The 27,202-nt window shown below is 38.7% G+C and overlaps 1 protein-coding gene across 20 annotated transcripts in view; it reads left to right on the top strand.

Moving 5' to 3' along the window:
* NRXN3 (neurexin 3) overlaps positions 1–27,202 on the top strand; it is a gene marked incomplete at both ends in the record, with an annotated part of 1,628,308 nt that overhangs the window by 1,566,147 nt on the left and 34,959 nt on the right. For 14 of the 20 annotated variants that reach the window (XM_082647291.1, XM_082647290.1, XM_082647293.1 and 11 more), the window contains one exon: positions 13,923–14,001. In XM_082647291.1, the coding sequence (XP_082503417.1) occupies positions 13,923–14,001 (79 nt within the window). Of the gene's footprint in view, positions 1–13,922; positions 14,011–27,202 lie in introns of all 20 variants that reach the window. The other 6 variants (XM_082647283.1, XM_082647281.1, XM_082647296.1 and 3 more) reach the window with 1 other exon arrangement.

Raw genomic sequence — 27,202 nt, 5'->3', positions numbered from 1 at the left:
AAAAGCAGCATGAAAAATGAATCTGAGTTGGGCCCTAAAGAAGGATATATAGAATTTTACCAAGTTTAAGTGGAATGAAATGCAAATAGAGCTGGGTAAGGAGTTATATAAGCCAGAACATTGTCAGGAACTTATCAGGCCTGTTCAAGACATGGCAAACGTTTATTTAATAGTCAGAAAGTGGAGGTGTTCGTGGTGCACATGGTAGTGAAATATAGTGCTGCAAAGTTACATTGGAGACCAGAGGTGGAGGATCTTGAATTAAAAAAAATAAAATAAAAATTAAGTCTAGACTTCATCTGATAAGCAGTGGGATAAATCTGGACCAGGAGAGTGGCACATTGAAAGCTTTGTTTTTATTCTAGTGACATGTTCTAGGGTTTATTGAAGAGACAGAAGCAAGGGAGGCTGATTAGAGAATCTCAGGATCCATCCAGGTAAGCGGCCAGGACCGTAGAAATGAAAACAGAGCGACGTTTTATTACAGATGGGCTTCACTGGACTTGGTGCCAGGAGGTGTGATGCTAAGTAGGGAGGACTCAAAGATGACCCTAAGGGTTAAAAGGCAGCAGTGAGAGAAGATGATCAATTCAGTCCGGGTTACGTTGATTGCAGATACAAGATATTCAATGGAAAATATTCTCCCTTACTAAGGTAAAAATATTTCTCCTTGCTTACCCAACTCCAAAATGATCTCTCCTCTTTCGAATTCCTTTCGGAATCTCATCGGGTCACAGAATTGGCATATTGAAGAGCACTGGAATTACTGTGGAGCTTCCCAAGTCCCACTCTGGATATTATTAAAGTGTGAGTGATGTGCACCAAAGGCAGAGACCCCTCACACAGTGCTTTGCATCATCTCTGTCTCTGGCTGCTCTGTATGGATTGCGCTCTCCGTTATGATTGTGTTCAACCTCTAATAACAGAACATATGACCCGCAGTGACTAAAGAGGAGATACATCTACTCAGTTAAGAAGAATTCTGGAGTCTGGAAAGGAGAAAACTGCTTGTTTGGACTCATATCATACATTGGACAATATCTAAGTCAGCCTCTCAAGTCTTTTAGCCTTTCTCTCACACTTGCCACCTTATGGGCACAAGATGGCTGCTGCAGCTCCAAATATCCCATCCAAATCCAAGGAAGAAGGGAAAGCAGTTGAACCAAACAAGTCATCCTCTTTTATTAGGAATAGAATAAGCATTTCTAGAACCCTTAGAAGACTTCCTTAATCATCATTTTGTCTGGATAAATGCCACATGGCCACCTCTACTTGCAAAGAAGGCTTGGTTAGCCTGGACACATTGCCAGCCCTAGCAGGGAGGAAGATTAGGAGGGGTATTAATAATGTCTCCAATATTTGCCTTTCATGCTGCACTGTAAACACTCTGAAGGCAGGAAACACGTCCCTCAGGCCCTGCTCCCATGTTGCGCCATGGACTTCTCCTCACCAGGCACTTTGCTGGACATATAAGGGTCTGGAATGGGAAGTGTTTGAGGAATCAATCCTTGCCTGGTGTGCTAACACCTCCCTCCTTTTGTGTTTTGGTTCCTCTGAGCAGCCTTAGGAAAGGGCTTCTGGATAAATGTTAGAGAAACTCTTTTTCAGTATCTCAAAAGGAAGGAAGGGAGGAAGGAAGGAAGGAAAGAGAAGGGAGAAAGGAAGGGAAAGAGAGGGAGGGAGGGAAAGAAAGAAAAGGAGGGAGGGAGGGAAGGAAAAAGAAAAGAAAAAGACTCCATGCTGGGAGGAAATCTTCACTGTTGTAAAAATAGAATAGGGCTCAAGTGCATTCTTCAGTAATGAATGCATGAAAAGAAGCTTCTTAAATTATGAATGTGGCTTCTCTTATTTATTGCCCAGTAATCCTGTTTTATTGATTTCTGTTTATTTCCAATCACCTAGAATGAGACGCTGTGTTGCTTAGAGGTCTTGATCCCTAAAAGATTGTCATTAAACTACTCGGCTGTATTTAGTTGTTTATTTTTTGCTCAAAATGATGGAATCAATACAAATACAAACAAAACACTTTTTTCCTTTGCTCCCTAGAAGACATGGGGAAACAAAAAACCTGCAGAAAAGCTAAATAAAGATGCTCCAATTAAAACAAAGTCCCATCAAATGCCATATCGATTTCTTTCAAAGAGGCAGAGTGTAAATTAAAAATATTCTTCTGACACAGTTTTTAAAGATGTCACTGACTCAGCAGAGTGGGTACTTATCCACTTTCTCTTCCTAGAGGGCCAGTTTGGAAGGGCAGCCCACTTCTCCCAAGATCAGCCGACTCTCCAGGATCTCAGAGGGGAGCGTGTCTCACAGTCAGTGCTGGCAAAGCTCCGTGGTTCTGTCTGACCCGTTCTCAGCTCTGGTTTTGCTATCCACCACTACCTCTGTGTATGTTTAAAGACATGGTAAAATTTTTCAGAAAATTACGCTGTCATGATTCTTTTTTTAAAGGGGTTGTGTTGAAACTCTTCTCAGAATTGGGAAGATGAAAACGTGGGAATAACCAAGGCCCAGGACCTTATTATGGGATCTTCCCCAGAATGTTATTAAACACTGGTCTAGGCAGCTCTGGAGGAGAGGGGGGCTGGAGGCAGGGGCAATAGAAGAGCCATCTAGGAAAGAGCTCTTTCTCGAAAAGGACTCTGGAGAAAATCAGTCTAGTTATACCCCACAGTCAGGAGGCCAGGAGTGAAGGCACAAGGGACCCAGTTGTAGGAGCATAAACTATTTGTCATAATCTGAGTTTCTGAAAACCACATCGGACCCCTCTGAACTGTTCAAAAACATTTTGCAAACTCCTTTGCATTTTCCCTCTCAGGCGCAGCTTCGAAATCCACAGGAACCAGTGTAAAATAAGAAAGAAGGAAGAAATATTAGGGGATGAATTCAAATAAATATGTTTGATTCATTTTACCCCCGTACATGATGGGTCCGCAGAATCTTGGGCTCGTGGGGCATCAGAAACTCTATATGTAGATGGGGTGGCCAGGAACAGGGGTGGACACACACATTGCATGCATCTCCTTTGCTTATGCACGTACCCCCTTGTCTCATTTCCTTTACTTACAAAACACAAATTCAAGAATAAAGTGATTCGGAATTTCAAGATGGTGGGAGCAGAGCGTTAAACCAAGCACAGGGTCCTTGTGAGCACAGAACGCCGTGTGATGACATAGGTCTCAGGCCTGGGATGACACCTGCTATATTTCCAGCACCCACTTTACCAGTAAATGGATGCTGTTGCTTATAAACTAAAACCCGACAAAGTTGTTAGCTTTGCTGTCCATCGGAAATGAGAGATGAGTAGTCTTTTCGCTTCCCACATAGAGGTCGTCTTGTGTCTGGTTTTGTAAATCGTTTTGAGTTTATATAGCGTATGGGGTTATCCCTTTAAGGCTGGTTGCAGCCTAGGAATGAGGACGTGACTTCTGGAGGGCAGCTGGGTCCATCTGGCTTCCTGAATTTCTCATGCAACGGCACCTAAAGACTTTCTCTACCTTGAGACTTATAATACAAATCAAAAAGCTGTGTTTGAATCTGTCCTCCCGTCTTTCTCTGTGGGAGGTTGGTATTGTTTTCAAGACATGAGCAACCAGGGATAAATTTTCATTGCAAAGCCAAACTCCTTTGCATTTTCCCTCTCTTGGCGTTTGATATCAGGCTCTTCAGTTGGCCCTCATCTTTCTTTCACAGGTTTGACTCAGGCTTACTCACTGCAGATGAATCAAATGCACAAACCTTGCTTTAACAATTGCTGTTGCTCTGACACCCGTATCTGACTTTTCCAATATTACATTACATGGCTGAGTGGGAAATACTCTTTTCAGAGTAATAAGGAATAGACGACCTTGTCTCTTTTTACTTGTATTTTACATTCAGTCCATTGCATTTGATTGTTTTGGGTTAAGTTTTCTGTGCCACATACTAAGTTCTGGGTTCTGCTGATACGCTCTTCCCTCTCGTGTTCACTCTATGTCGTCTTGAGCTTGAATTTCTTTCTTAGTTTCTTGTTTACTAAGCATGAAATTCCATCATGCTTAGTTCTGCAAGGTAACCATTCTCAACTCTTTTCTGCACCGACGGACCTGACGGATATTCACGTGCATTGCACACTCTTCAGTGTAAGTGGCCTACCTTCGACAAAATAAAGACGAGGTTCTGTTTGATTCCCAGCATTTGGCTGTTGCCCCACTCCTTTCTCCTTGCTCAGCTAGCAAGCCTCAGTTCACCTTGAGACCAAAGACTGAGAGCCACTGCTATTTGCTCTGGACTGAATGACTACGTTCATCTTTTTTCAGACTTGCTGACCAAAATCCAGGACTGGCTTTATCCTGCGACTCCTTCTTCTCCTCTAATGTTGGAGCTTATTAAGTCTTCTAAGCTGTGCTCTCAACCTGCCAGGAAGGGCTGTTTCTCCTGTGTCCAGTGATAAGGTTAAAGTCAAAAAAGAGGACCAAGAGATCATTTCACAAAGAAATATGACTCTATTTTTCCTAGTTTTTTTTTTTTCCCCAAAAACCCATTCCTTCTTTCTGAACTATAGAGCAAGAAAGAACATGGAGAAATGAATCGTATCAACAAAACACACTGATGCACTCCAGGATACAGACTATTCAGAATTTCAGCATCCACTGACTGGTACCCACATCACTATTTGTGGATCACATTAATATTTGGCCTTGGTCACTCGCCCTCTAAAAACAGAGGCTTGATTTCAGTATTATCATTGGAATAAAGGGCTCACTTAGAAAGCAACTCCCAACTCAAAAAAAGAAAGAATGAAAAAGAAAAGAAAAGGAAGACAAGGGGGCGAGAAGGTGAGCAAGCAAGAAAAGTAGGCTAGGTCGTTGGAGCTTGAGCTAAACTGGCATTCCCTTGTCATTGTTAGATCCTCAGTACTCAAAACAAGGTTTACGGTGGAAACCAGAAGCGTTTACAGAGGGAACACAGCCAGGCCTTTCAGATTAGCGGTCCCGGAGAGGGCTGCACAAATAAGAAAAGCAGCCGTTAAAGCCAGACCTTTGTGTCTATATAACCAATAGGCTCCTGACCTAGATTCCTGGAGATGGTGTGTGGTTGGGTGGGCGTTTTGGGGTTTTTTAAAATTTATTTATTTATTTTTTCCTGCCTTCTAAATAATATGTAATTTCTCCAGGCCAAGAAATAAATTGAAAGGATTTAGAGGGATTTGCTTATCAGTGGCACACCACTAGCATTACATTCCTCCTGCTTTTGGGAAGGTACATTGAAGTTTGGTTAATCTTCTGTGGTTCAATACTCCTCTTCCCTATGTCAGGCTGCCTTGAACAACAGATAGATTAATCCCCCTTCTACCCACTCTCTTCTCCTTCCTCCCTCCCCCCTTCTCTTGATCCACCCTTCCTTTTTTGAGCAGATGGAAGAAAACTCTTAAAACTGGAAAGAAAAAGGAAAAAAAAGATGCTGTACCACATTTATTTGTATAATCCTACAGGGCTTCAAAGATAGAAATAAAGGACTCCAATCCTTGGCACAAAATTTGGCTACGCTTAGCTTGGTTTTTCTACTGTTAATTAAATCTTGAGTCGACAAAGGGATTTCCTTAAAGGTTAATTCATTAGCAAAAGTTATTATAAATCATGTCACTCTTTATCCTGCTCCAGTATATGTGGAGTAGGAAAAAAGGAACAATGTGGAGGCTATTGACAGTGGGCAGAGTTTAAAGAGAAGCTGGTGATACTATTCGCTTGGATTCCTATACAATCTACAGTCTTCAATGATAGAGGGTAATCAGTTTTTTACAGTGGGTACCACTTACGAACCTCACATTAATTTCAAGTTTTTGTAGCTGATGGTTTAGCATCACTCAGTGCTTTCTAGTTCGGCCTGGCTCAAATCCTAGTAGCGTGTAAACTCCAGGACAAGGACTGGCTCTATCTAGCCCTCAGCAGAGTGACTGACACACGATAGGCTGTTACTAAACATTTGTTGAGGGAAGACTGATTGAATAAGTAAATACATGCATCCATAAAATCATATATCCAGAAAAATGGGAATTTGTTTTTTGTTTGCTCTTAATTTTTTTTTTTTTTTTTTTTTGCAATATGCGGGCCTCTCACTGCTGTGGCCTCTCCCGTTGCGGAGCACAGGCTCCGGACACGCAGGCTCAGCGGCCGTCGTTCACGGGCCTAGCCGCTCTGCGGCATGTGGGATCTTCCCAGACCGGGGCACGAACCCACGTCCCCTGCGTCGGCAGGCGGACTCTCAACCACTGCGCCACCAGGGAAGGTCTGCTCTTATTTTTTATGTTCAGTTTTCTGATAAAGCTCTGTCCCAATTAACTAATTTTGGTCATGCCGAATGCAGTGTCTGTAGCCCAGGGCAATTCTCTTAAAACCTCATTCTAAGGAAATAGGAGCCAAGTAAAATATGTGGGTTGTCACGTCTTATTTGGCAAGTGGTTGTCTCCAGGTAGAGAGTAGAGAGGAAAGTAATGTCCTGAAAAACCACAATGACATGAACTCCAGAAGACTTTTTAAAAATTCACAGTGTTGTTCCAGTAAAGATACTTAGGCGCATCGAGGTGGACGAAAGGGGAACTCAGAAAGCATCTTAAGCAGGCTGGAACTTTGTCCCTTTGTTTCCATTGTTCAGAACCCGTCTCATGATATGCCTCTGTCTTTTACACTTGAGTATGACAAGTTCAAATCGTTTATTTCATTTTCTCATAATGGTGTTGGTTGGTTCTTTTGAAGATGACTATAAAGAGGATGTTCAGAATAAAATGAGGGTATAGATAATCATACTCATACAATCTTACCGTGCTTTAAGGTTGTTTCTGGATTGGGCTTGAACTGGGTGTAGTGGTGGGGTTGCTGGGGAAGAAGGGAGGGATGAGATGATCCCTTCTAACAAGCTTGCTGAAGCTCCAGGTTTTCCTACCTTTTGTTCAGTCTAAAAATCATCCAGTAGTTTGTGTGTGGGGGGCGGGGAGGAGGTATCTATTAGCATGGATCAAAGATTGGACTATGCAATGGCAACAGTTTGATAAAGTCTTAACAAATAAATTTAAATTGAGATGTCAAACTTTTCAAATCTCATTAAAGATTATTTATTGATCTAGAGTCTATGTACTTTAATTAAAAGTATCTCAGACATCTGTTTTTTTTTAAATAGAGAATAAATACTCATAATGAAGCTGAATGAGACCATCCCTCATATGAGATACTTAACTCCAGCTCTATCTCAGAATGGAAGTTTAGAGACAAAAAACTAAAACACCAAGCATTTGAAGGAATTTAATTCTTTTTAGCATGAAGCAGCTGCAGAGATGTATGGCTGTTTTCTGTGGGACTTCAGAGTACTTATGGGCCTTTCTCCTTTCCTTTTTCACTGGAAGAAAGGCGATCATCATTCTTGAGTGTGTTATTTATAATTTCATAAAGCTGTTCTGTGGCAGGACTTATTTTATCTGCTGCTTAATCTCGGTCAAATAACCGTGCTTCCAAGGAGCTGGGTGGAAAAAGAAAGATCATCCCCCCAAATGATTAGCCTATTCTCAGTATAAGATAAAGGGCTAAAGGTTGGAAGTTTGAAGTCACAAATCGGCATCTGGGCAGTAAGAAGGGGACATAGTGAAACTCTCTTAAGCGGTTCTGACCACGGAAGCAGATATTTTTCTCAATGCTGAATAACGGATAACGATGAAGAATGGTGTAGAACCATCCCTGTACTGAGATGAGGTAGAGCCCTTCAGAGTAAATAATTAGAAGCAGGTGATTATAGAAACAATAACTCATGGGAGGAAAATGAGAAGCCAGGTTTGTAAAACTGAGGGAATTAGAAGGAAAATATATCTATAAATTTACTTGGGTGGACAGAGTTTTGAGCTTTCTTCTGTCCCAGTTCATTCTAATTTCAATAAACACTGGTAGGGGTAAAAAAAGAATATAAATGCAATAAAAAATCTTTTAGGAAAGGAATAAAGAGGGTTCCTGCCAGAGAGATATTTTATTGAAAGTTATTATAATACCTATCTTTAGTTTTATGAGTCCTAATACAGAACCAAGTAATTTCAACATGTGGATTAAAAATATGAGATACATATTTTAAAATGGGGTAGTATGAATTATTATTTTTAATATAGGACTTGGCTAATATATAGGGACAGAAGAATATTTTCCTCCCCTTGAGAAGGCAAGGAAAGGTCCTTCATCTGCACTGTGGAGGGAATGGCGCAGTCAGACCCATGCGCTGTGTTCTGAAACCACGTGTATTCTTAGCTCCCTAAGGAGATGTGATGGATGACACTGGTGAGATGTGGGGAGGGGAAGGAGGAGAGGAGTCTGATAGGGCAGGATATTAAATTCATGCTCATTATCCAGGTTTGCAAGAACAACACGATAACTCAAGGAGCTGTCATACTGTCATTCTAGTATATCTCTTCACTCCAGTTATCCCATACTACTTGTGGGTGTACAAATAAGCTGTGCTTTTTCATATCTCTGAGCCTTTACAAAGACTGTCGATTTCACCTAGGATGCCCTTTTCCTTCTCGAAGCTCTCAGCGTTCCCCTGCTTCACTACTGCCTGTCCCTGAGGGCTAATTTTCCACATGCCCCTCTGCCTGGGAGCTCTCTCTGCTCCCTTGCTATACGCTCCCTTATCACCTTATGCTTACTCTTGTCATAGCATTCAGTTTACTGTGTCAAGTTTGTCTGTGGACCAGACAGCCTCTTCAGAGACTGTGAATTCCCAGCGCAAAAGAACTGTTTTTATCTATCACTTTATCCCTCCTGACTGTTACAAGGCTGGACACAGGCATTCAATAAATATTTATTATGCATGAATGAATGAACAAAGCACCTTGATGATATAGTTCCATATCACTGATGGTTGACTTAGTCACTTAGCCACTAAGGAACTGTTTGGTTGGGGAGTGGTTATGGGTCTTCTATTCTTCATTGAATGACTTGTAGATAATGCTGGTATTTGACATATGGGAACCACAGTATGTAAACACTTTAAGCTTAGCCATTAGGAATTGTGAGACCTTTAGACAATCATTGTGAGGGGAAAAAAGTTAACATGACATGGAAGGCAACTTGATGAACATTCCTCACATAACTATATGAATAGAGAAATTTCCTAAGGCAATACTGCTACCCGAAGGAGCGTGGGTGGTGAACGGTTAAAACAGCAGATGTCACTACAAATGTCTGTACCCTTGGTTATTATGAGTTCTGAAAGAGTTAATGTGTGATCGCTGCTTAGCACAAAGGCTAAATATAGCAAGTGTTTAATGAGTGGTAAATTAGTAGGCATAATTCTAGAGTTCAGATACCTTTTTCCTCTCAAAAGTACTAACTGCTCTTCTTTCTAAGGAATTATGAGCAATAATGAAAAATGGTTGTGATTGTAAGAAGATACATACACACACTCACAAACACACACACACAGACGCGCCCACACACACAGCCTAGGGCTCCTGCATTTTATTTAAGGAAAAAAGTCCATAGATCCATTCTTCTCATGATAATTGTACCCCAAGTCTGTGAGATACTGCGGTAGTGAAGCATACTCCACTAGTCATGGGAACCAATAATCAGGGAAGTGTGCCTTTTCTTCCAAGGGTCAGAGTCAGACCCTGCATTTGCTTGTAATTGGGGAAGGGCACAGACAAGAAAAATTAAAAAGCTACTAAAAGAAAGCCTCGGGTTTTCTGAGAGTAATTTTGGATCAAATAATCATTACTTTAGGATATGATCCTAAGTGTATATCCAAAAACCTTGGTTTGTAATTTTTGTTGTTGTGTTTAGGTGGCAAGGACAGAAATCATTTTTTAAAAATCCCTAAAAATAGTGATCTGAATCCTGAGCCCTTTGCAAATCAAAGCTTCCTGCTCCTGGCAGAGAAAGCATTTCTGAAGCTACACAGTGTTTTGTGGCAGGCGTGGCTGTGTTAGATGCCAGGTTCTCCAGATAAACGTTGTTTACCATGTTGGGCCAGGAGAGGATTGAGATGTTTGTAATTGCTTTGGGAGTTTCATTGGCTGAATCTGTAAATGGTGATGGTGAAGTCTGAGGGACAGAAAGGAAGGGGCTGAATTCACAGAAGACCACACACAATGTTTGGATCCACAGCCACTGGAAACAGATCTTCCAATGGCATTTTAAGCTCTCTTGGCATCTTCATGAGTATATTTTTCTTTATCTCTCTTCATGGCAGATCCAACCAGAAATGGTGTTTGTACCATTAAATGGAGGTAAGGAATTATCAGCAATGAAGAGCAGTTCTAATGGGGGATAAATCATTAAAGGTAATGTGCATAGGCAGATAGCACATCTATTTAAATTAGGAGTGGCTCCCAGGCTCGACGTTCCTGTTATTGATTGATTGATTGATTGAATTAGTTAGCTAGTTTTAGCTCATATTTAATGAGCATGTACCATATGCCAAGAACAGAGCTTCACTTTTAACAGTACACTTAAATCACGTGCTCAGTCGGTAACAAATCACTCTGTTTAATCCCAATTTACAGATGAAAATAATTGAGGCCCGGAGAGGGGAAGTAACTGGCTTCCCCAGGTCACAGACTGTACGTTTAGGAGCTGGGATTCATAGCTGTGCTGTCTAGAGCCCAATCTTAATCACACTCTCTAGACTGTCTGTCATCTCATCTTCTTTGAGTCTAGTCACCATTTATAGGAGCTACTGGCAAAATGTGTTTCCGTTGCCTGGGAGGAAACTTGTTCTCATCCATACTCATATTAAAAAAAAAAATCTCTGGGAAGTGAGGCACAAGGAGTGAGAACATGGGTGAGCATATGTTTGGGGCCTGCCAGGGGGATTAGGGGCTCATTTTGGGGACAGAAGTGGAGGTGGTTATGGGGGAGGGGAGTGGGGCTGGGGACAGTGTCACTCAAACCACAGAAGTGAGAACCTGTGAGGTATTGGAGGAGGCGGGGGAAGCTGAGGGGAAAGTAGGAAATATCCTTTCCACCACAGAGCCTAGTACTTATCTTAAAAAAGACAAAAAACCGAAAACAAAAACAAACAAACAAAAACCTTACCTTGTTTCTTTAGCCAATAAAAATTAAGATAATTCTAAGGATTAAGTAAAATCTTAATTCTCTTAAAAATTAAGATACTTTTTGGTATTAAGTTAAAGATTCCACTAATATGTTAATGCCTATTTTGGTTTCTATTGGAGTTATACATTGTTTTTATACATTTGCTCAGTGACCTTTTTAAACTTCATTGCCTGGCCTTCAGTTCTTGAGACAAGCTCACTAGATTTTCATTAACTCACCAGTTTTCTAGGGATCAAAGCTAGTTAAGTCCTATATGGGCCATTCTGTAAGGTCCTTATAATCAAGTCACTGACAATTAATTTTCGATTGATTACATTTTAGAAATGTATTCTCAACCTCTTTTTCATTACCAGCCTCTAAGAAGACTTTTAGACCTTTTCCTAATTGTCCTTCTCCATAATTTTAATACCAGATATACTGTATATTCATTCTAGTACTGTGGCTCTTGGCTGATCAAAAGCCATTTTCATATCTAAGATCCTCCCCGTTTTGCCCAAAACAATTATTGCTGACTGGGGGAGGGGCATGGGTGGATATCATCCCCATAGAAAATGCATGCTTTAGAACAATCAAACAATAATCGTGGCCCTTCCCAAAACGGTGTTTGCCTCTTCTAATTGCTTCTGCATTTACACAGTTAATATTTATTCTCTTATCACCTCCCTTCCCTTAATGAGCGGAAGTGGACCCATATTGGGCCCCATCGTAGCAGGAAACTCCAAGAGAGTGAGCTCATGATCTCTCTAACACGAATAATGGTGCTCCAGGATACAGCTGCCAGCATCAGTTGTGGAAATGAAATGCACATTTCAGTAGTGTCTAGCTGACAATAAAAATAGTATGTTTGAAAAATCTTTTTCTATTGACTTTAAGGAGAAGCAGAGGTAGAAGTATCTCCCTGACAGGTATTGAATAAAGATCAATTATGTGGTTTAAGGCACCTCTCTGCCACTGTTAATTAAGCAAAATCCATTACCTAATGTGGTTTTTCTACTGTTCTTTGCTGTGTCCAGCAATTCTGTGCCTACTATGTCTGTTTCAAGAAGGATGTTGTCTGCAAACACTAAGCATATGGGTTGTCATGTGTATTCATTTGCTAGGGCTGCCATAACAAAGTACCATAGACAGGGTGGCTTAAACAACAGAAATTTATTTTCTCACAGTTCTAGAAGCTAAAATTCTGAGGTCAAGATGTCAGGGGTGTTGGTTTCTTCCAAGGCCTCTCCCCCTGGCTTGTAGATGGCCGTCTTCTCCCTGTGCCTTCACATGGCCTTCCCTGTGTGTGTGTGTGTGTGTGTGTGTGTGTGTGTGTGAGTGATAATCTCATCTTTTTGTAAGGACAACAGTCATGTTGGATTTACGTACCCAGATGACCTCATTTTAACTTCATTACCTCTTCAAAGACCCCATCTCCACATACCAGTCACATTCTGAGGTACTAGGGGGTTAGAACTTAAACATATGAATTTGGGAGGGGGCACAGTTCAGTCCATAACATCGTGTAAGGAGGGGTATAAAGAAGCCTATGGGAGCTACAGATGCACACTTTGACTAAGATGTATCTATTCAAATCTTCACTATGTTTTTTACTAGCTGTGGGTCCTTTAGCAACTTGCTTAACCTCTCTGAACTTCAGTTCCCTTTAAAAGTGTAATAATTATCCCTGTCCCAAAGGATCATTGTGAGAATTGTGTCTAATTAATTAGTAATAACTACAACTAATAAGCATATATACATGTCTAGCACAGCATCTGACTTGTAATTGCTTTTTCTCTTGAATATGGATTCAGGCTTCAATGCTTTGGGAATAATAAGACTGGCAAGTCAGTTAATATTATTAACATCAGGAAGGAGAAATCAGTGAGCATTTGTTGAACAACTGCTATATATTGAGTACTCTTATGCACAGAGTAGGACAAAAGTTTGGTTTTTAGACAAGATCTGTAGCTTAATAATTGAGGGAATGATTGAAAGAGTATTTATTGTGCGTGTAGAATGTACCAGGTACAGAAAGTACTTTTCTCGTCTACTGTGTAGCAAGGGGCCTTCTTACTGCCCACACCCACAGTCCCCTATATTTCTTGCAGCAGCAGATTCCCTGGCATTGGGGAATTTCTGCACTGCAGGATTCAATAGAAAAAAAAAATTGTCTCAAATTGAATTACTTTTGCTGCAATCAAAATTTTTTCTGCTGTCTTCAGAAACAGCCTTACCTGTGTCCAGAGGCTGTCTTGTAGTGTCTGTCTGCTGGTCAACGTTACTAATTCAACTAACTGCAGCAATTACATGAAGAATCGCTGATAGTGAGAGAAGCCATAATGCTATTCCCGAACAGACTGCATTCCACAGTGTTCATTAATTATGCCAGCCTATAGATTCACGACCACCAAATCATACACTTGAGACTGCACCCCATATGTATGGAAACCCTCTCCAAGCTGCAGTGTAGTTCTTCTGTGCTGGCTTGCTCCCTTGTATTGCCACCATTTGCAATAGCCCTTCTCCTGCCCTTCTGATTCTCAAAATTGAAATTAAAGTCAGGATAGAGTCAGGCTGCACAATGTGATCTACAGGGATAGGATAGCCTTCAGCCTCCTCAGGCCACCTTGGGACACTCAGCTTTACATAGACCCACACAGGTTGTCTGGACCCAGAGCCATTCAAAGCTACACAGCAGTTAACATTCTCTACCCTACAGCATACCCTCTTTAGAGGAGAGAGACAGCAATGTTGATGGAGGCAGGACACAGTGATAAGTCTTTGATGCTTTTGCTCATTGGTTTCCTTATCTCTCTCTCTCTCCTCTCTCTTCCCCCTACCTCATTATGTTTTCTTTGACATGTGCAGCCAACGTCAGATGACCTTGTTTCATCTGCTGAATGTTCAAGCGATGACGAAGACTTCGTTGAATGTGAGCCGAGTACAGGTAGGTTAGGTCAGTCTTGTTTTGCTTGCTTTATTTTTTCATTTGCAAAAAACAATACATACGTATATGTGAATATACATGTGTTTTATATATATATATTATAGTGTGTTAATGTGTGTATTTCCTGTATCTATATATGTATATAAATACATATATAAATATCAATCGAAAGCATCAAATCCCATGGAAGGAGCCATAAGGTCCCAGGGAAATTTAAAGTCACTTCCTTGACTAGCTAAAGAAAAGTCCATAAGACATAACTTGGAGCAATCAGACACCCAGATTAACCACCAAAGCAGCAAGTGTATAGCAGCCAGTGGCAGCTACGAAATTGACAGGGGGTGGGACATGAAGACTTCTGTATTGGATTGACGTCAAAAAAACATAAAGCCAAAGTGGGGCCATAAAGATCATGTAAACCTCATGAACTGTTCTGACTCTAAGTGGCAAACGAAACAAAAACCAAAATCAAACAACCAAAACTATTTTTTTTCCATGGGATTTCAACAGCAGTTAGCATGGTATTATATTTATACTGATTTTGTTCATTGTGTGTTTAGAGAATTTGTGCAGCAATATAACATAGTAAACACAAAATTAGGACAGAACCATGCCATGTCAACGGCTGAGATGCTTCGAAATGTATCTACTGTGCTCAAGTTGAGAGTACTTTGGCAATTAGAAGCTTCAGTGTGTTCCCCATTTGCACCCAGATACATTTTGATGTTTTATGGTCTTTCTTTATAGTGAGCTATATATGATATAATGTCCAGCAGGCAACTGCAGTCCCTGATTATTTCCTATCAACTTTCCCAAGTCGTCTGTTTTGAGACTTGCTATAAGTTAAATATTTATATATATGTATGTATATATATATATATATATATATATATATAAAATAGAGAACAGATATCATCGAATTTCTGTGTATGTTTAATAGAGTTAAAAGCTGGAGTTGGGTTAGGATCTTATTTCTGTAAAGGCTAAGAGAAATAAATAGAATTTTCTAGTTGATTCTTTGGGTTGCTTTAATTTTTTTTCCTTTTCTTTAAAAATAAAGGAGAGCCATTAAACATTTCCTTTGTTAATTCTAGAGAAATTTAAGATTCATTAAAAAAATGAGTATAACAAAAGTGAAAATCTTCCATTTGTTACCCTAAAATTATTTACAATTTTCCGATTTTGTGGAAGCCTGACTGCTTGGTATCTTGCAAATGGCTTTGGATCCAGGAAGTTCTGTGGGTTCCTGTTCTTAGCATTACATAGGGACATGTCAATAATTTGCAGGGCCTTTCCATTCTGGAGTGTGATCTGTTCCTTTGGACGCTCAGCTGTGTGGGAGGAAAGTAACTTTGACCTGGCTGGTCAGATTTTTTTTCAGATTATTGGGTCATAATCTCAGTGTTCTAAGTGAGGTTTGAACTCTAAAGGGAAGATATGTCTAATCTATACCAGAACGTGGGCAACAAATTTTTGTTAATTAAATAATTGATTTATTCATTCATTTAATAAATATTTCTGAGCCCTCAGGCAGGATACAGTGTATCTCTAGATTTGAATCCTTCCTTTTCTAATAGTTTGCACAAATGAGCTGTTGGAAAATAGAATACGGAACTTTACTATCTAACTTACCTCTCCAACAGAATTCAGTTCAACAAATATTTTTTGAGGGTCAGTTGTGTATGTTAGGTATGTGCTACATATTAAGGATTCAGATATGAATAGGGCATGATCTCCAAGATGCAGGTTAAATTCACTGATTTTGTGGTCAATAATTTAAGATACCTAGATTTCAATTTGGATTCTCTGTGTATCCTTTCTCTGGTTTTCTTGCTTTCATAGCAGTGATATCTGTATATATGTAACAACGTTTATCAAATCTCTGGATATTAAGTCTTATAAAAATCTAGGCTTGATCATTCTCAATTATCACCACTGTCTTCCCCTACTACCTCCCCCTCCTACACACCGTCATCTCCATAGCAACCTCCATAAGAAGACAGAGGGCTTTTCTAGATCTCTGCTTCACAAGGTCTATGGCTCCCCAGGTTGTGGGTATGTTACCATTTGGTATTGAACATAAACAGGCCCAAACTTGAAAAGCCCCAGACCGAGTCCATTTGCTTTTCAGTGACTGCACAGGTGCTTCATCTGATTCAAAAGCAGAGGACAGAAATTCAATGCCAGCATTTCTTGAGTGATATAATTACATGGGGCGGGTGGGGGAATAACAACAGTTTTTAAAACAATCTGTTGTGTTCTGCAAGGGAGCATGGGAGGGAATATATAAATAAAGCAAGTGACAGGATGCCCACTCCGAAGGAGCCAACACGTAGCTCCAAGAGGCTGATATTGATCCCCTCTGCCTGGGATTATTTAACTCATCACATTTGAAGAATGAGCATTTCTTCTTTCTAAATTTACTCCATAAAGTATTCCTGATAAGTGATTCAGATGCACAGGGAAATATGTCGGAGGCATATTTAATGTAGGAAGGAGATAGATATACCTATTGATGCAGAGGTTTTGCCCAGGGAACCTGATTAGTACTGATGAAGATTACATGCTTAGAGCTGTCAAGTCCTTTTTTGCCTTGTATGAGAAATATCTCTATAGCCTTAAGATTTTCCAGAAATATTACAGATTAAAAATCAGAACCATCAACTCAGTTGTTTCTGGGGTTAAGTTTCACACTGCCTAAAGAGAGGTCTTCCGTTGCCCATGCAGCAGTGGACAATGGTGACATTTACATAACTTTGACATAAACTGTTAATCCTGAGATTCTATGTGAATATTGAGATTAAAATTCTAAGTTTAAGCATTCTAATTCACTACCTCAGTTTCTAAAATTTTACTCTTTTCCGGGCCTGACGTCTGCTGGAAATACCCTAAATTCGGCTAATCTTGTTCTGTCTTACTTGCAATTACCTTATCTTCTCTTACTGTTACCAAATTTATGATTTTCTAGGCTGTCTCAGTAGTAAGGTATTTAACCTCTACAGGTTCTTTCCTGATTAATTTAGGTCCACTAGAAGCTCTTGCTTTTCATAAATTTGTATAAACTTTTCATAACTTTAGTATATGTTATATTCAACAACTTTTGGGTTCATGTGGGCATCAAATTTTAAATGAAATGATATTTCTTTGGTTTTCAAAGCTGCTGGTTTTGAGTCAGATGTAAGCAAATGACTTTTATACTCACAACCCACTTTGGCATTTAGGGATCACCCTGGTTTGGTGTAGCTTAGTCGTGTAGCTTAGTTCTTTAAGGACAACCTAAATTTTTTTAGAGTGTGGTTGATGATAGTTTAGAAACTTTTTACATCCAATGGATTTCAAGTTTTCTCTGTATATTTTTGCTGGAACATATGTAAATGAGATTTTTTTAAAAATCCTAAATCATGAGAGTAAGGCACAGAGTGAAAGCTCAATTAGTATTTGTTGACTGAATTTGTATGACTCTCAAAATACCTCATAATCTTAAATTAAAATTGGAGATTTTTTCATACCTCTCAGTTCATCTCCCTTTAAACAGCTAAATAAAACCTGGTGAATTATTTTAAAATATATGATTTCATACAAGTAAGTATCGCCCTAACAAAATCCATGTTTCTTTAGCAAAAATAATTCTCTACCTTACCCTGTCCCTTCTTTTGCTGGGAACTAGATCATTTTGTAGTGAGTTGCATTTTCTGGACATTTGCTTTGAGAACTCAGAATTGAAATTGTGAACTATAAAGTCATAATGAATCCATCTGTATCAAATAAATATATTCAGAAGAATATTTGAATAACTGTTCACGTACATAAAGTTGAGGGTCAGGATTTTAACTTCCCTAATTTGTAAACATTGATTGTGTCCCCTACCAAAGAAGGAGGTGTCTATTTGGTATTTGAGACTTATGTCTTGGCATATAAACCCTTTTCTTCCCAACTACACTTCTATTGATGTTAAATTGTGCAGTAAATGCATATTTCATTGTCCTTCTTACCTCTTTGTAATCAACAACAACAAATAGACAAGCTGGAGAGGATTCAAATAACCACTAGGAAATGAGATTCTCTCATGAGATTGTGGAAGCCAAATAAAAATTAAGGTCTTTAGTAAGTTTACCTTCATGATCTAAAATGTGGGAATGGATTCTGAAATACAGATAAAGGGTTTAAATTCACTTTTCATTCCTTCTCTCTCCCTCCCCCCAACTCCTATGCCCAGTGTCTCCGTCTTTCGGAAAAAAAAAATAACGTCAAAACTAATGTATTGTCAGATTCGCTTCTGTATATTTAAAAATTATCAATTGTCTGAATTTTATGTGGTCTATGGTCTTAAGATTCTAAAAATCGTGGGGGCAGGGTTCACAGAGCAGAGGAGAAAAGTGAAAAAAAATGCCTTTTGCACCTGAGAAATGGGCATGGCAGTAATTAACAACTATATTGATTCATCCAGCCATTATCTAGGGATACATTTTTCTGGGTGTCAATTAGCCGGGGTTTTTGCCTCCACTTTTGTTAAGTGTCCTTGATCAAATCTCAAGGGACAGCACTTGCACCAGAGGGCAGACAGTAAAAGGAAGTAAAGATGAAACACATCCATCTATCAATAGGACTGTGCTAAACAATTTATAATGGTTGGATTGAGGGAGATGTTTAAACTGCTGGCAGTAATCTGAGATCACAAAATAATTACTATTCCCAGAGTGGTTCTCAGATGTATTTTTACTTCTCAAATCTACAGTCCTCACATTTGCATTTGGTGTTATTGCTACTTTGTTCCTCACACTAACGTAATACCCGACCCATTACGGTGAAATTTAAATTTGGCAAAACACCAAGAGCTTATCCCTGTTTATGTTCTCCAGGTAGAACTGGGTTCTTAGTCTTTATCAGTTTGAGATGCCTCAGTAAAGTATTTATAATATGAAAATCTGGCACTGAATTGTTAAAAGCCCAGCAAATCCTTAGAGTTTTTATTTGCTGGAACATTGCGGAGGACGCAGCTGAAGTGTTAAGACAATAATAATTTTCTAATAAAGGATAAGAAGAAAGAGAGCTTTATTTTTCAGAATCCATAGATGAAAAGTAATAAGTGTGCTGATTATCGACCTTAAATATGATGTTGGTAATCTTAAGAGTTTATAGAAATGCATTTTGTCATTTGTGTCTCCAGCAAACTTGAAGTTAGCAACTTGTATATTTTCATTACAAATAAATAGATTTTTATTTAATTTTAGAAAGATTTTTCCATATGGAAACTCACGATTGGTAAATAGAATCATGTTTAAATAATCATCAGTCAAGTAACTGTTCAGTGTATAGTTTAATAGTAAATGCCTAAATGAAATGCCATAGGAATGTCTGAGTCACAGTGTCCAGAATTCACCTTGAATGTTAGGGTCCACCTAAAAACACTTTGAATAAAGGTATAATAGAAGTAATCTGAGAAATGTTTTAGCTTCGGAAAGAAGGATGTAAGTAGATATAAATTTCATTAATTTAATTAATCATTATTGGCTGTGGACATGAGTAATTTTTACATTTGAGCTCTAATACACGTTCAGTGTACACAAAGCAAACAGTTATTCACATATTTAGGTCTAGGCTAAATCCTACCAAGTGTTGAATTTCCTTCATTGATTTATAAATTAGTAGAGTACATTCATGGGTTATAATGTTCCTAATTTAATGGTATAGTTTCTCTCTTCATTCATTAACCCACTCAGTGATAAGTTACTTCACTTTTTTATAACCCACCTCCACCCCAGCCCAAGCTAATTTTTAAGTGACTGGAGCAAATATGTGGCCTTTAAATCCCTAATGATAAAATGCTTTGAAAAATTAGAATAAGGATAGAAATATAAGTATAGGAAAATCAACTAATTGGCTATTAGGCCATTGATAGTGCAGGCATGGTGTGCATAAAATGTGGGTTGATCATTATCATAGATTTTATAACCAGAACAACGACTCTAATAACAAAAGTGGTAAAAATGAAAAAAATTCTATTCATCTCCATTACCCAAGATTTTTTGGTGATGTTGCGAAGGAGAGGGAATCAATAAGATCAGTGTGTAACTATATACACTTCCAGTTGAAAGTTTAATAAATCACTTATTTATGCAACAGTTTTTAGTGACTACTATCTATAAACACTGGAGCAGGTTCTAGGAAATTAAAAACAAGATGAGACTCCTTCTAGGAGTTCATAGTCTATTAGGGAAGACAGATACAAAAATAAGGGGAATAAAAGGAAAGGAGGGATAAGAAGGGAAGAAACAATGTAGACAATGAATGGAAATGCCTAGAATTTTATCAGAACTCAACTGGAAGGAGAGGTCTCTAATTCAGCAATTAGCATACCCCGTCCAAGGACAGGCATGAGAAACCACAGACGATGCCGCCCAGTGGCAGAATCAATTAACCCCAGGGAGCATTCTTCTATATCTTAGTTTGGGGGCACAGAATTTCTGATTCGTTATGGTTGAAAAATTAGTACTGCACATATACAGTATGGCCTAGGGCCAGGGCTTCTTAGGTAATAGGTTAATAAGGATGGGCGTGTTGAAGGGAGAATTTCCAGCCAGACTTCCTGATTTCAAACGCTGTGAGAACTTCCTGATTTCAAATGCCAGTGCAAGTAGTTGTTAAGGAGTGAGCTTAATGAAATCATTAAGCAAGTCCCCGCACCCGAGAAAAATTAATAAATAAAGAGGGATTGGGTTTTGAAAGAGAGGCTTTTATGTGTTTTCTTTTATTCTTTTTGTTCTGTATTTTTTCTCCCATGAGCCCCAATATATATACTGTGTGTACATATATATATTTATGTATGTGTGTATACTAAATATATAGAGCCTATTGTTCCATATATATATAGACACAGTATAAATGATATTAGAATAATGTAAACAGAGATTAACAACAGCCCCTGCCATCAGCCATGTGTTTACACAGAAATTCATACCATCATTCTTACATCAGCCAACATAGACATGCATGATACTGTTTTAACTTGGTGGAAAAGCATGTTAACTTTTCTTTAGGTTTTGTTTTTTTTCTTTATCATAATTATAATGATGATTCCATAACTCAATTATCCTTGGGAGGGGTAGAGAGAAAAAATTATACAGATATATCTATCCATATACACACATTCCTGTGTATATATATAAATAGATATATACTTTGTATATATTTGAAAAACGTTTTCTGTTGTTTTACCTCATCTTGTGCCGCATGAATTTTTGGTGGTTCAGTTTATTTTGCTTTGATTCGTATTTAGTGTTTTGGTCATTATGGCTATTTTTAACTCATTGCTATACTTTTTTGAGTCATTATTTTTTAAATACTGAGAGATATATAGATATACAAATCAACCAAGGCAACAAAATCTTTTCTTGCCATCCTAATCTCAAATTTCTCCCCCTTCAGCATATCCCTCCAGTATTTATGCTCAAAACAAAACAAACACCAACAAAATCCAAGAAAGTTGTGTACAAACGAATGAAGTACTTTGTTTTCCTCTTCTTTCTCCTATATATTTTTTATTTAAATTTTCTCCTTTCCCCTTTTTATTTTTCCTTGTATCTGCACAGGCCACTTGTCTTTACTCTCCCCTTTATGACAATGCATTTCATTGAAAAAAAGGACGAATGAGCCAGAAAAAAAATAATAGTAATAAAAGAAAAACATGCAGAAACAACAGAGAAACACATCCCTCTCCACAAATTTCAGATGGCATAAAAAGAATTTTATTGCAGATATAGACTATTTGTTGTATCTTTTATTTCTGGACGAGCTCAGGATCATTGTGTGGCATGCAGTGAGAGTTTTCTAGCTAATCAACTAACCATGGCCTCCATCACCAGTGCATGGGCTATAATAACGCCATCTCGTGTTTCATCCAAGTGATACATCCGGGCTAACCCAGCCAGTCCCGTGTATGAGTTGTGGGGATAACTTTCTTTTGTAGTTATAATTTCATGGGTTCTCATCTTTATGATTATTTCCACGGGGTCACGGCAGCCCCAAGGGCTGCCCTCGCAGCATCTCTGTGTGGTTTTGTCCTTGTGCTTGCTTTCCTTGGTACGGCAGTCAAGCATGGGTTTCATCTGGCACATCTGTCTTGCCATCTCGTCTCGGAGTCCACTGTCTTGGTGTCGTTCTGTGATTCTGTTCTCTGTTTGTAATCTGTGGTTTGAAATCCTCTCCCTTTATTTCTCACTCCCCTATCGTTTCTCTTTTGAACCTTACCCTTAGGGAACTTCACAAAGAAGCAAAACAAATTTTCAGTCGAATTGTAAGGCTGATAACTGGTTTGCATCTGGAGGTCATAAGTTGCACTTCTTACCTGGCTAAGGAGGCAAAATTTACTGTGGAAAATTACTAATGATAATAGCTGAACAGGCTCCCCATCAGCAACAATAAGAAACCCTTGTTGATTTCTTTGGCTTGATTAAATGGGCTTACTGCTAAAGGGATTTCATGTAAGAGCTAATTTCCAAGGAGTTTTCCCATAGATTATCAATCTTCTAGTTAGACGTTTTCTTCAGGAACAGATCAACAGAAAATTTTTTCAGAAGACATTAGTGAGGAGTGTCATCGTTTCTGCTGTATAGAGCAGTGTCTGTTCCTGAATTGGAGAGGAATTTGTGGAAATACGAATGTGTTTTATTATAAAATTTATTTGTTTATGTATTTTAACCTAAAATATAAATGGGTTTGGCGAGGGAAAGGAAAAAAAAAACAAGCTTTTTAACTCACTGGTTCTACTTCATGCATATTTCAAGGTAAGATTATCTTTTGATCTTTCTGAGTCAAATGATACATATTTTATTTTTTAATTCATGGAAGCATTAGAGAGCCAACACTTTGACTTAGACCTAAATTCTTTTTTTTTCTCTCTTTTCAAAGAATAAGACATACACAATAACTTTAGTTCTGAGAATTGAGACTGAATTTCTTGAGAGAAAGGTGGAAGACAGTGCCCAGTTAATTATTCAGATGCTGGATTATACTGTGATTACCCAGGAAATTTGCCGCATAACTTGGAGTGATTTGGTTTGTTTGATACTTATAATATGAAAATGAATTTCTGTAACAAATTCAACCTCCTTATCCATAAAGGTTGAACAAGAGAGTATAAAATAGGTCTGAAATGAATTGATAGATTGATTTTTGAAATAGGATCTTAAGATTAAAAAGTGCAAATGTTTAACCTGGGGAAGAGAAAGCGTTTCAAGGCAGATGGTTTTACAACGAGATGTTTCAGTCATGTCAATGTAGCTCTTTGCTCTTCTTAAGGGTACAGGGGAAGAGCACAGGAAGAGGAAATTTGTGGGGTCTATGGACTAAGAACTTTATAATGAAGGAAGGAAGGGAGAGAGTGAAGGAGGAAGAGAGAGAGGGCAGATAAGGGAGGAGGGAGGGAAAGCTGGAGGAGGGAGGGGGTATTCCTGATGAGTCAGGTATAGTAGCTTGCTGATAAATGATAAGAACGAGCACACACATAGACACACACAGCCTTAATCTGTAGTGTGTGACAGTTTCTATAGTATAAAATATTCCCTCTGTGGCTGATTTGAAGCCACAGATATGACAATATTAAACTCCGAATTGGGAAGTAATGCTCATGAGCACACGATTATACACTTTTTTCACCATACAGATACCATGGATATCAATGGACTTGAGTTTTAAGCTTTTATTACCTTTGTTTTTAATAGATTGTATTCATATGTGTGTGTGTATATATATATGTGTGTGTGTGTGTGTGTGTGTGTGTATATATATATATATATATATCTTTGATAATGGCTATGTTTAACAACCAACTTGGAAAATTCCTGAAAATGTAGCAGTCAGCTATCATGAGCTGGCTCTGGCATGTCACTGGCCAAGGTGCTACACTGTGCCGGGTGCATTCAAACATGGTATTTTATTTAAAACTCATTTTCACTTATTATGATGTAGAAACTATTGTGGCCATCTTACAATTGAGAAAATCAGGACTCAGAAAGTTTGCTTTTCCAAGGTCACATGCCTGCACATAGTGGCAGAGGTAAGGTTCAAACCCAAATCTGTTTGAAAATAGGTAACTCTTATTTCTACTGCAGTGTGCACAGAGGATTGGGCTTAAACACTTATCAGAGCACTGCATTTTAGAACTATGACATGCTCATTTGTGGAACTTTCACTAATTTTGTTTCCCCAAAATAGAGTCGCCAAAAATTCCTCCCTTAGTAACATGAAGATGAACAGGATATTTCTTAGGTTTCCAAATTTTGTTTCTCGAGCTCTGGAAAGACTATAATAGCTGCATTTCTTAGCACATAATTATAATATTCAACACGATTCCATTACTCAGTTGTTATGTTTTTGTAACTTTTAAAACGTAATGGACTTTATTTAGTTCATTTACTTGATGCACGTTAATTAACCAACTTCACAGTGAAATATGTCAGTGCCCTTTACTTCCACATTTTCCCATAAAACTAGTACATTAATACTTAAAACAGCATGAGAACCATTGTATTGCAGAAAATGACTGCAACTTAAAAAAATAATTTTACTGTTAGATACTTAATCATTGCTTTGTGAAAGAGCTTGAGAAATCTGGGAATTAAAAAGGAAAGTGCGGATCTTGCCCTTCTACTTTGACAAGATACAGTCTCTGACTGAGTTGCTGATGGTACAATATTTTACTTTGATTTAATGTCAGCTTTAGCTGCCCCTGTGGTCCACTTTCAGTGACAGCACACATAATATTGAATAAAGCCCCTTGAAGTGATTTCTAGACCTTCATCTGTAAATTTTCCACTGCAACATCTTTGTTCCTTCATTCAGTAAATATTCATTGAGCATTTACTATATGCAGGTATAGTTCTAAATACGTTACATTGTTAACTCCCTTAATCCTCATAACAATCCCCTGAGGGGCTTTATCATCATCTCCATTTTAAAGATGAGTAAACTGAGGCACAGAGGAGCCAAAAGATGGTCCCGAGGTCACACAGCAAGGAAGTAGGAGAAATGGGATTTAAACCCAAGACAGTGGGGCCCTGAGCCCACACAGGAATCACTATGTTATACAGTCTCATTATATAGTATTCTCCATTGACCCATATATATAAATAGCTACCTGCCTCTTTGATAATAATGAAAGAAGGTTTGTGTATTGAGTATATTAAATGATTGGGAAATACTTGTTAGATGGATTCATTACTGTGTATCTGAAAGGCTTTGAAAACCTTGGTTGATAGGGGTTATGAAATTGTTTAGCTATGATTTATCCAAACAGCTGTGATTTAAACAACTTACTGTGGCTTCCTGCAAGGTGGAATGGTTCCAGTATTCAGGATGAAAACCATCACTTACGTGAGGTTAGTCCCTCTTGATGTCACCTGTGTAATTGTGCACTGGGGACTTCTAGCTCACTGCTCATCAGCAGACCTGTTTAGAACATATGATCAGGTAACAGCCACCTTTAACTGATGTTAGGATTCTAAGAATAGAGGCTCGTAGTGAGAGCTCTGGTGAGATGCTGAATTTTCTTCATTTCTGAGATAATTCTGTTCTTTGAACACAGTGTTTTAGATGTTACAGCTAATAGGCAGCAACAAAAGAAGTGAATATGTACCTGGGAGGATGCATTTCTTACCTTAGTCCCTTTCTGATATCTGTGTACTCTTGACATTTCTTAAATTCCTGCTCATGTGTTTATCTTCTCTTTCATTTTTCTCACTTCCTTGCATTATATGTCTCAAACTATAAAAAAGGAAAAATCAAAACAAAACCCCAAACCTTTTCTGGGCCCTTGAATTTTCTATGCAAGAAAAGAATCTTAAAGGATTTATTAAGGACTAAAATTCACAATGAAATAGAAAGTACCTTTTTAAAGCTGGGTTTGCTTTTATTAGAATCTTTCCAAGGAAAGTATAGCTTGCTTAAGCATCTGAGGGTCTCATTACAAATTATATCCATCCTGACCAATCCGGAAGCCTAAACTGGAAAGTCTGTAGAATTGAAAATGCTTGAGGACCCTCTGTTGTCGAATTCTTCTTTCATCTTAGCTTTGAAGCAGATGCCCCCGTTTTACTAAAAGATCATGGCAATATTATATTGCTAAGTATTCCGATTTTTCTGACTAATCACTCAGAGCAAAAGCCAATAAAGAGCCAGAGAGTAAACACTTTAGACTTTGGGAGTCTCACAATCCCTGTCATAGCTACTCAGCTCTGTTGTCGTAACACAAAGGCGGCCATAGACAATACATAGATGAAGGATTATGGCTGTGATTCCATCTAACTTGATTTTAAAAAGCAGGCATCGAGCTGGATTTTGGTCTACTGACCCCTGATCTAGAGATATCTGATAGGTTAGGAATTTGTGGTCATTTTCTTTTTTTAAAAGATGAATCCTTCTTGCCCATTTTATAGTCAATCTTAATAAACATTTGTTGAGTTCCCCACTAAGCACGTGAGACCACATAGGATGTGGAAGGACATTGGAAGCTCATTTCTCACCATTGTTTTGAATATGCACATTATCTCATATATGAAACTTGATAAAAAACAAAAAGCAAACGTACAAAACCAGGGTCCCCTACCCACAGCACGTACACTGCCTTTTTTGTAAGCGCTTGATTTTTCACCCTTCCTTTTGCACGTCTGTCTTTTGTACTCTGTGCCTCCGCTGGGGTGTGGGCTGCATCCTCCCTGCTTTCAGACCTCTTCGGCAGTCGTTTCTTTGAACTCCAGCCCACATACTGTGTCACATCCCAGTAATTCTTCCCCAAACCTTGGCTGTGGGTTATTGAGCTGACAAATGTCTAAATGACTGAGATACGATATTTGCAACCTGCTGAGAACCTCCTCTTTTCCTGTACTTTTTGATTTGTAGCTTTATAAGTTTTGTGAGGAAAGTGAGAAAAACATTCTTGGTGACACAGGCAGTGAATGAGGAGAACAGAATTGAAGGGGCACAATATATAGGACTCCTTCCTGCACTGCAGGCAAAAGCATTTATTTATATCTTAGTCCTCTGAATGTCGGAGGCAAAGGATTATTCAGTAGGGTGCAGGATGCAGCATCCAATATCCTGAGGAGAAGAATGTGTTCTACCACCTGGCAACAGATTAGACAGGAGCAGGCTATGAAAATACAGGTACAAGGCCACATTTAGTGTTACTGCGGAAGTGGCGTCTGTT

This window comes from Grampus griseus, assembly GCF_964374135.1.
Source record: "Grampus griseus genome assembly, chromosome: 2".
Lineage (NCBI taxonomy): Eukaryota > Metazoa > Chordata > Mammalia > Artiodactyla > Delphinidae > Grampus > Grampus griseus.
Note: the sequence above shows the minus strand (reverse complement) of the source record. Positions and strands in the feature narration are given on the sequence as shown.